This window comes from Rousettus aegyptiacus, unplaced genomic scaffold (assembly GCF_014176215.1).
Source record: "Rousettus aegyptiacus isolate mRouAeg1 unplaced genomic scaffold, mRouAeg1.p scaffold_m13_p_7, whole genome shotgun sequence".
Classification (NCBI taxonomy): Eukaryota; Metazoa; Chordata; class Mammalia; order Chiroptera; family Pteropodidae; genus Rousettus; species Rousettus aegyptiacus.
In genome coordinates, this window is record NW_023416310.1 from 107,065,839 (window position 1) to 107,077,047 (window position 11,209).

At 41.8% G+C, this 11,209-nt stretch overlaps 1 protein-coding gene across 1 annotated transcript; it reads right to left on the reverse strand.

The window, feature by feature from the left end:
• Window positions 1–1,415: 1,415 nt before the first annotated feature.
• On the reverse strand, window positions 1,416–2,366 carry LOC107509371 (olfactory receptor 56-like). The gene has a single exon (XM_016141837.2). The coding sequence runs from the start codon at window positions 2,364–2,366 to the stop codon at window positions 1,416–1,418; it is 951 nt and encodes a 316-aa protein (XP_015997323.2).
• Window positions 2,367–11,209: the final 8,843 nt, after the last annotated feature.

Genomic DNA, 11,209 nt, shown 5'->3' on the forward strand with positions numbered 1-11,209 from the left:
ATTCTTCTATAATATGAATTTCATCTTGAGTGAATTACAGTGTTGGCTCATGTTTGGGTTGTTTGCTTGTTATTGGTTCCTTTAGAAAGGAAGATTTAAATTTTTTATTTCATTAATATCATTTTTGTTTCTCTCATACATGTGCCTTGCAAAAATGTGCACCCACTTCTCTGCTCTGCTCAGTGGTTAATGATTACTTTTTTCCAGGCTTCTGGGTGCCACATCCTGAAGCAAGTTTTAACTGTGAGAAATCACAGTCGCTTCCCATCATGGCACAATGGCAGAGCTAGCTGGCTGGTCACCTGGAGAGCTGAGTGTCATTTTAGTCGCCATCATAGAGAGGCTGGACACACGTCAATGCCCTTGTTCTGATGTCTGGGATTCTGCTGTGCACAGGTTCCTCTCCCTTCCTTTGCTCTGCCCAGGACTTAGTGCTGTCCTGGGTTACCGGGGCCTAAGTGTGAAGTCTATTCATGGCTGCTCCTCCAGTCTATACAGAACTGTCACTTAATTTCCTTCCCAACTCAAACATAACCTCCACTTTGTGGAGCACTGGAGCTGAATGACTTAAGTCAAGGAGCGAGTGTCCCACCTTCCCCTGTTCTCACAAGATGGCTCTCTTTATTGTCACCTTCTGTCTGGGCCTGAGGGCATTTGAGTTTGCAACTCTTGCTTTCAACCTGTCTTAGGTGTCTCCACACACCTTTTCTGACCTCTCTCTGACATCACTCATGCAATAGGGCCTTTCTTGGTGTCCACACCATACCTTGAGTACATACACATGATCATATTTAGCAAAGTCTACTTTAACTTACCATCATTCTTGAGATTCTGTCACAAGTCAGGTTTCCTGGAATCAACTGTAATAGGGGTGAATGCAGGTGGTTTATTAGAGAGTGTGCTCATGACTGAAACCTGTGGTGGCAGAAGGGAGTTAGGGAAGCAAAACTGGATGCAGGGAGAAGTTGCCTGTGATTCTTCCTGCAGGGAGATCCGGAGCTGGGATGGCCATTCAGAGTCAGCCTGAAGCAAGGTGGCCAGGCATTTACAACCTCCATTGACCATTCATGAGATTCAGGCAGCTCCCTTGGGACAAGTGCAGTTCCTCAGTCATGGGAAATTCCTGGAGAAGTACACAGGGGAGACCTGTCACCTACTGACTCTCCCAGCAGCTGTGGGATACAGGCTTTATGCCTTTAATATTTTGTAACCCCACAGGCCCAGCTCTTCTTTCCACATTGCCCACACTCTGCATGGACATGATGGATTGAATTGATGTACTAATCTGATTACCTCTGGTCAGAGAATGATTTTTATTTTCAGTAGGGCACATTTATTTCTTTTCCAATCAAACCATAGTTGGCTAATCCAGATGTCCAGCACTGGGGCCCACGTCTGCAGGCCCCAGTGCCAGCTTAGCCTTGCTCCCCACTACAGGGACACCTCCCCATGAGCTTTCTGAGAGCCCCAGTCACTTCCTTGTTCCTCAGGCTGTAGATAAGCGGGTTGAGCATAGGGGTGATCATGGTATAGAAGGCAGAGACCACCTTGTCCTGCTTGGAGGAGTGGTAGGTCTGAGGCCGCATGTAGGTGATCATGGCAGCCCCATAGAAGAGGGTGACCACGGCCATGTGAGAGGAGCAGGTAGCAAAGGCCTTTTGCCGACCTTCGGCAGAGTGCATGCGAAGTACAGCCACCAGGATCTGCAGGTAGGAGGCAGAGATGACAGAGAAGGGCAGGAGAAGCATGAGGACACAGCAGACATATATCATTGTCTCATAGAGAGAAGTGTCAGCACAGGCCAGCTTGAGCACAGCGGGGACCTCACAGAAAAAGTGGTTGATCTCCTGGGACCCACAGTAGGGGAAACTCAAGGTGAAGACAGCCTGGATCAGCCCATCCACCAGGCCAAAGAGCCAGGACCCTCCCACCATGAGCCAGCAGACACGACGGCTCATGACCACCGAGTACCTCAACGGGTTGCTGATGGCCACATAGCGGTCATAGGCCATGAAGGCCAGCAGGAAACATTCATCCCCCAGGAGGGTGAGAAAGAAAAGGATCTGGAGCCCACAGCCTGTGAAGGAGATGGAGCCACGGCCCCGCAGGAAGTCAGCGGCCATCCGTGGCACGATGGTGGAGATGAGCATGAGGTCCATGAGTGACAGCCAGCTGAGGAAGAAGTACATGGGGTTATGCAGGCGGGAGTCCATATTGATGACAAGGATCATGAGCCCGTTGCCAGAGAGGGCCACCAGAAACATGACCATGATGATGGAGAAGAGGAGGAGGTGCAGGGGCGTGTGCATGAAGAGGCCCAGGAGGACAAAATGAGAGATGAGAGTCTGGTTTCCTGCCCAGGCCATTGTTCCTGCAGTGGGCGGTGGGATCTGGAAGCAGGAGGATTGCATTTAGTGCCATGGTGATGAGGATATTACGACTTTGCCAAATGAGTTGCCCTCTTTAAATGGTCAATGATTAGGGTAAAAAGGCCTGGCATCTTTTACATTAATAATCTGTAACAAAGATACAAACTAGTCTTGTTGTTGTTTTAACTTCTACGACTGTATGCACGTGGTCGAAAAGCAAACTTGAAGCATTGATCGTTAAAGTGCGCACTGCTTTGCGTCTGCCAGGAGCTGGTCTCCAGCCCTCATAGTTGCTTCTCTACCAAGTTCTGGGCCGGCCTCACCCGAGGACTGGCTTTTTCAGAAAAAAGTACTAAAGCAGCAAAGACATTTACCGACTGTATGAACTGGGTACCTAGATGACCTTTCAGAAACTCCATTTTCTTATCTTGAATTGGGATAACGATACCATCTTATGTGGTGACGGTAAAACTGAAGGTTCTAATGAGCAATGCCTATTAGTTTAGAAGTGGTAACAGCTGACACTGCTTGAGCATCTGTCACGTGCCAGGCACCATGCTGAGCACTCTGTCACATCCTCGCATTTACGCCTCATAACTGCCCTCAAAGATGGATCATTATCCCCATTTCACAAGTTAGGAAACAGACAGAGGGAAGTTTATTCATTTTGTTCTTAGTAAATGAGAAACATAGAGGCAACCTAAATGCCCAATGCAAAGGGAAAACTAAGAAAGTTATGGTATAATCACACGATAAAATAACATGTGGTTAATGAGATATTTACGACATTTTAAAAGATATTGAGCAAAAATTTGTATCTACTGAGTATTTTTTAATATTTTAAAGACTGGGAGTAATACACCAATATATTAAGAGTGTGCTTTCCTCCAGATGGTGGAATTAAAAATTATGTCTTCCCAATTTCTTTGTATTTTACACATTTTCTATAAGGAATGTGGAAATATAATTTTTAAAGCAAAGTTATACAAATATAATATCATTACTCAAAACTGGCAGCTTTCTCATATAATACCACTAACCAATTAGTGAAAGTAGTAGAAAAAAATCAATATATCTCATTCACAATTGTTGTAAAGTTTCTAGGAAAGAACTCTAATGCTAAAAATAACAGAGCATTTTCAAGACCTAAAAGACGATCTAAAGAAAGCTATGCATGTTCTGGATATAGGCTCAATAGTGTCAGGGTGTAAATTCTCCTCAAAATAAATCTATAAAATTCATGTGATCCCAACAAAAATCCCAAAGGACACTTGTACTTTGATGATGGCACTGTAGAGTTAGAATTATCTTAGAAGTCATCTAAAATCAGTAAGGACATCCAGAGCAGAACCATAGTCTATGGTGGACAAAACTGGGATGTCTGAAAGCTGTATCCTCAGACAAAATTGGAAGGGACAGCAAAAGCCGTGGAAACTCAGCAGGGAGAAGGAGAAAGTGGGAAAAAGACACCTGTGAACATAGAGCACAAAGTAACCTCTACAAAGAGAAGAGCAAAACCCAAATCACTAGTTTGCATTAGTGGAAGCAAGGAACTGGTAAAAGGATCCCCCTGGGACCTGGTTTATTACAAGGAGTAGAGGAGAAGGAATTAAACAAAGAAGTGCACAGATAAGCCTTATTTGCAGAAAGAATTCTGCCTTGGTGGCATGGAGAGAAGAGAGGATGTGCATTAAGGACAGACCTCCAGATCTCCATCTCAGTAGCCTGAGAATAACATAACCTTATATTCAATACCCCGTGTCTGGAGACCTTGATATATGAACTGCACTTTGGGGTTAAAATGGCCAATTGAGCACATAATCACTGCTCTTTGCAAAATCTCACTAGAGTGAGGGTGCCCACAGGTGCCATGAGTGCAGCTGAGAAGACAACAGCAACATTCTTTGCAACTGGAAGCAGATGCGTGGGCGTAGTCCACTTGCAGACTGGAGCAGGCTGAGCTGCTGATTAATTAAGTGGCTGGGAAAGAGAGACTAAAACCAGGGCTCGCTTGACAGACAGCTGAAGAAGCACAGATTCCTCCTGATACCACAGAGATGGGGCCTGCTCTTCCTACATCCCAGCAGCAAGCAGGAGACTGATTCCCCAAGAAGGTTAAGCCAAGACTGCCAGGCCCAGGGGCGTTCCGGGGAGGTGAGAATACTGTCAGCAGAGCAGATATGTGAGAAAGCAGGGTGCCTGGCCTTGCCTTCTAGTCAGCTGCAGGGAGCTCCCTGCCCCGATCCAGGAATCTGATGGGCCCAGGAACTATCTAAAGATACGGATGTCAGAAGTTTTTTTAAAAAAATAACACAAAACCCCCATCATCTCACCCAGAGTGAAGCCACTATTAATATGTCACACCCACATGCTTGGAGCACTCAGCCTGTTTTTTATTACCCTATATTTTACCGGGAGTAGACAACCAAGGGTCAGCAGACATCTGAAAAGTTTTCATCCTCAAAGGGAAAGAAAACCAACAAAGCGAAATGGATGAAAGAAAATACTATTCAGGGAAAAAAAAGGTTTCAAGATTCTTATAATCAGCATCGGATGAGATAAGTAAAGATATTATAAACATAAAACAAGAATACGATCCCATCAGAAAAGGAGCATTCATGGGACAAAATTTTTAAAAATATACAACTTTTGATTAAGCAGTTTTACTTATAGAAATATATTTACCGATATATTTGCATATCTGTGAAATGACACATAGAGATGATTTAGTGTAGATTGATTTTAGTAGAAAAAAGATTGCAAATAACCTATTCATCAATAGAAGAAAGGTTAAATAAATCTTGGAATAATATGCAAATAAGAAACAGAATGAGGTCACTTTTTAGTGTTGGTATAGAATTCTCCTCAAATTATATTGTTTAGTGAAAAAGGCATAGAACAGAGCAGTATATACAGTATATTCATACATATAAAAATATCACATACTACATAATTTTATGCTATAATTACATTATATATTATTATATAAATTATGTGTTGTATCTTATAATCATATAATTATACTCTATTATAAATCATAAAATTATGATATAATATTACATTATATAAAGGTATTAAAAAGTCTGTGTATGTATACTATAGATAAAAACTCTGGAATGAAACATCAGAAACTGGTAACAGTACCTCAGAAAAAGGAATCGGAAGGCTCTGATCGCTGAGATCTAGGCTAGAGAGGAGTGTCTTAATGGTATATATTTTGTGCCTCTTGAAATTTACTCTTTGTGAAATAACACACTTTAAAGAAATACAGAAACATAATGTTGACGTGATGGCTTTGCCATGGAAATTGACCAAGTGAGAACCAACATGAATGCACAGCATGTTGTAGGTACTTGTAAATATTTGTTGAATGGCCAAAATAATTTTGAAAAAGTTAAACAATGTCCAACAGTTCAAAACAAAACTTCCTCATCAGTTATCTAAATATAAAAAGTCTGATATTGGTGCAGGAAGAAGCAAATTGACCAATAGAACAGAATCACATCAATATGTATGTGAAAATTTACAACCTGATTTAAATAATAAAATTTAAATTCTCTAAGAAAAAAAGGATTTTTCAATAAAAGGTTTGACACAATTGCTTACCTGTTATGAAAAAAAAAATTAAATCCTTATGTCATACCAAACACAAAAACAAATTTCTGGCAGATTGAAGAACTAAATGGAGAAACTCATAGCATTGTTGGAAGAAAATATAGGAGAATATGCTTGTGACCTTGGAGTAGGAATGATCTCATTAAATAAAGCACAAAGAATGAACATACTATACATAATATATTATGTATAGTAACAAAAATTCACAATATAACATTTAAAAATATATAGTACTAGAAAAGCATATATAATTTTTCATATTTAAAATATGTAAAGAATACCCATAAAACAATAAGAAAAGTGATGAATAAAATGAACAGTAATTCTCAGAAGTGAAAAGCCTAATAAACATTATAAGATGGCTTATTTCACTGGTAACTAGAGAAATTTCACTAGTCACTTTTTACCCATCAAGTTGGAGTAAAGTTTGGTAATATTAAGTGGGGAGGCAAGAATAGGAGACACACTTGCACGTGAAACACTGAGGTACCCAGAGCCTGGTATCAGTGGTTATGTCTGTGGAGAAAGGGTTAGGATTGGCTGGGGATTCTGGTCAAAGAGGGACTCTCGTTTAATCTGTAATATTTGAAATTTTGACAAGAATGTGTTCGTGTGTTCCTTGAAATTAAGTGAAGGTTGTCATGAACTGATAACTGATGTTTCTGGAAGAACCTTTTGCTTTAAGCTTGCTTTGTAGCACAACATTCTTAAATATGTGAAACAAGTAACAATTTAGACAATTTTTGAAAAAAGTAAAAGAAATTCACATTTCGATGTATTTTTTTGAGAAAAGTAACATCGATAGGATATTATTCTCTGTCAACTCTGGGTGTTGTGGGTGATCTCTTTGTTGCCAAGGCCATCTGGCCACACACACCGCAGTCGCAGCACGTAAGAGCACATTGAGAAGCTCCTCCCAGAAAACGATAGTCCCTCTCATGGAGCGACAGCACAGAATGCAAGGAGTCGTAAGAGAAAGAGAGTGAGGGGCCAGACAGGAGAGGAATGAGGAGAAACTTGGATAATAGACCAAGAGAGGAAGGTTACAGATGAAGGGAGTAATGGGAAAATGTCCAGGGAAAGAAGTGTGATAAGATGGAGAAAAATAAAAAGGAAAAGTGTTAGATTATCAGAGCTGTTATTTCCCCAGAAGAGGTGGAAAATGAGGAAACAAAGACACAATGCAATAGATAGTAGGACAGAGACCGTGAGAAAGGAGAACGCCGATGCCAGGAGAGAAGGATCAGGAGAAAGATTCTGGCATAGATGGCAGAAGGCACAGGCAGAGAAGGGCCACCTGTGCGAAGTGGGCAGGGAAGTAAAGCAACTACTGGGAAGCAGCTGTGATGGTCCAAGCAGGTGATGGCCACCAGCCGTGTGACCGTGGGCAGATTCCTTACCCATTCCGAGCTCACCATCATCTATGGTGGCTATGAGGATAAAATAAGATAATATATGTGTAAGCCCCTACTCTGGTGCCTGGCACGTAGTAAGTGCCCAATACACAGTGGCAGCTATTATGATGTCCACAGCCTTCATTGCTTGTTCTGCTGGTGACAAGGTGGTGGTGGCAGGACAAACATAAAGGTGAAGGGACTTTTTTTTTTTAAGCGCATTGGAAATTAGAATCTTCAAATTGAAAAGGAATTTGGATGCTCTTTACGCTGACTCTTACCCAATGCATGGACTGATTTTCAATAAATGTCCTTTAATCAGTTGATCAGATGAACTAGTTTCTGCTTCTGTAGGAGGCCCCACTCCAATGTAATCCAAGCCCTTGCTACCAATTGAGATGCGAATGTCTCCTAACAAAGCATTACCAGGTAGCTAGGACACTGCAGTTTCAGTTGGGCAAGAGCAGGAGATATTTTAGGGAAGGAAGGCTTTCCTGCTCCCCTCAGATCACACTTGCAAGAGCCCCAGGCTGTGTGTGACAGACTCCTGCAGAGGTGCATCTGGGAGTTTTCTCAGAGATCCCTGTGGCAGAGAGGGGAGAAGTCAGACTCATGGGACAGCTTTCTTGAAGAGAAAGGAAACTGCAGGGTTGGAAAAGAAGTGAGCAGACACACCAAAGTATGTTCTGCCAAATAATATCAGAGCCATGACCGTCCTCCAAGAGGAAGGGATGTGGGAGAGAACCTCCAAACAAAAAGTGTGTGGGGTTGTGGGAAGCAGCAAGCAAAAACTTGTTTTCAAGGATTAGAAATAGGCACAGGTGGTGGGTGGGTGGGCGGGCAGGCGAGGACTTTGCCACTGTGTTTCAAAATCAAATAGCCAGATATCATTCATCAGGGACAGACGACTCTCCCAGTATCCTGAGGGGGGCAGTTTAGGGGTACGGTCCTCAGGTCTTCTCTAGTTCTATCCATAGAACAAAGAGTTAGGGAAGAAAACCATAATGTTTTAGAAACCAAATCTCACTGCACAAGAGTTCTCAACCTCAAGAGAAATTGTAAGCAGGAGAAAGGCAGGGAGAGTTGTGGGGTAAACAAACATTTTAAGCATTTGATCACAGAAAGAGGAAATGCAAGACACAGAGAAGAAGAACCTTACCTGAAACCATGTAATCAGAGATACCAGGAAGGGCTGGGGAGTCAGGAGGGCAGATCTGGATGTGGAGCTGTATTTCCTGGTGAAGAGACTCTACCACCTTGGCAGGTGGGGGTTCGGGGGTGACGAGGCTGCTCTGATCACTCAGAGGGCTCTGCAATGGGGTCTCTCTCAGCCAAGGGGAACTGGATCACCTCCATTCCGTAAAGGAAATGGGCCTGAAAATGGTGCAGGAGAGACTAAGAAAGGTAGAGAAATTTCCAGGAGAAAGAAAAACTCATGTGGTCTGCATTCCTATAGACTCTCCTCCTGTCCTGTGAGAATAGGAGTTGATGGCGGTGCATGGGTCACTCCCCACCCACACACAGGAAACACCTGATGTCTTTTGTGGTGGTGAGTGTGGAAAGGTTGTGAATAAATGCTTTGGTTAAAATAGGGAAAAATGGATTCTGAAAGAAGGAATGTAGAAAAACCTGGAAGGGAGATCCATGCTAAAACTCTGGCAGAATCTTTAGGGGTTAAGAAAAAGCTTTCCAGAAACCATCATCATAGAACACACATATAAAGGAAACAAGGGGGACTGGGTCGGGCCTGAAGGGGAAGGGCTTCCTGCTGGGAGCAGCACACACCCTCTCACCTGTGGAGGAGACCCCCATGCTGGGCCAGGTCCAGTGCTAGAATGAGGGATTTTATACCCTGCCACTCCTCGGTGCCACTTATTGTTCTCATCTCTGCTACTTCTTTTTCACAACTCCTTGGAGACCCTTCCTCTGCCACACCTTTATTCCCTGTCTCTGCCAATTAAAACTCCCAGGGAAGAAAGCCTCCTGAAAACTTCTCTTTGTCTCTTAGCCACCCCAACGGATACTCTCCCAGGGGGAGGTAGAGAGGAAAACTAGAGGTTTAATGGGTCAACCTAGGAAGAATTGACTCTCCTTACATTTTAAAAGGGAATGACAATGTTGGGTTTTGTTTGTGTTGTCCACATTGGAGAGACCACTATATCAAGTGTGTAGGCAAAGCCAACAGGTCATCTTCCAGAGTCTTCCAGATTGTCACCCTTCTTCATCTTTCTGCTTCCTCCTTTTAGTGTTTAAATGAGAAGGCTCCCATTCAAGACAAACTGACCTCAGAACTCAATTCCACTGGAATTCAATTCAGTCCCCAAGTGTTCAAAGATTCAAAATACAACTCTGCTATAACCAAGAGTTCATTTTTCCCTGGCACCAACCTGTCCTGCCCACTTTCTTGTCAGCTCCCGCCCAGCTGAGTTCTCGCACACCAAGATTTTTCCAAAAATAAAAGTAGCACATACTCTTGACCTTGAAGCTAAACAGAGTTGGGCGGAAATCTTATTTAGACTTGACCTTGTGCAAGGGACCAATCTGAACCCCAGTTATCTCATTTGTAAAATTGGACTATTGATGTTTACTACAAAATATTTGTGAAAATTAAATTAAATAGACAACCTAAAGTCATCTGCTTATTATAGGTTCTCAGAATTATAGTTACTAGTGCCACTGCCCTTTGTTATCTCTAAAGCCTGAAAGCTGAGGCAAATATACAGACTTTACGAAAATAGTTTATAAAACTCACTAAACAAATTACTAAATCCTATAGTGTGCAACAAAAAGAAATGCTGAAAAGGGAGAAGAATTGGATTTATAGAGATAGCACATTATAATGTTTGAAATGTCCTGTTTTCAACAAAAAATTAAAGGGCATGAAAAGAGGAAAGTTTAATCCATTCACAGAAAAAGTAAACAGAAACTGTTCTTGAGAAAGCACAGAAATTAGCCTTACCAGACAAAGACTTTAAATCAGCTAATTTAAATATTCTCAAACAGCTACGGGTGCCATGGACAAAGAGCTAAAGGAAACTAGGAGAACAATGTACAAATAAATGCAGAGTATCATCAAATACATAGATATTACAAAAAAAACCCAGAAATTCTGGAGGTGAAAAGTACAGTAACTGAAATTAAAAGCTCACTGAAGTGTCATAATAGCAGATTTAAGAAGGTAGAATTAAAAAAAAAACAGTGAATATGATCATTGGTCCATTCAGATTATCAGTTCTAAAGAGAAAAAAGAAAAAAGAATGAAGAATAATGAATGGAGCCAATGAGATCAGTGATATACCATCAAGCATAGCAACACAGACATTTAGAAATTCAAGAACAAGAGGAGAGAATCGTGCAGTAGAAATATTTAAAGAAACAGTTATTGAAAACTGTTCATATCCATACAGAGAAATATAATCAAATTGTTAGAAGAGAAGGACACAGAAAGACTCTTGAAACCATGAGAGAGAAACAACTCATCATGGACATGGGCTCAGTGAGGTTAATAGCAGACTTCTTATCAGAAATCATGGAGACCAGAAAGGAGTGGGCTGACCCCTGAAAGAAAAAAAGCTGTCAACTAAGTATTCTATATTTGGCAAAACTATCCTTCAAAGTGAAGAAGAAGTTAAGACATTCTTAGCCAAACAAAGGCTAAGGGAGGACTTCCAGTGAAGTAGGTTGAGTAGGTAAATACTGTGCTCGCCTTCTGTCAAGGCCACACCAAAATTACAACTAAACTATAGAATAACCATCATTGAGAGCTACATGAAGAAGAACAAGTAAGGATATACAGAGGAAGCTGCGTGGAGACAGTAGGAAGGGTGGAGT

Bases quoted from the DNA above. Each gene is read 5' to 3' on its own strand.
- LOC107509371 (XM_016141837.2), bottom strand. From the start codon at position 2,366: ATGGCCTGGGCAGGAAACCAGACTCTCATCTCTCATTTTGTCCTCCTG.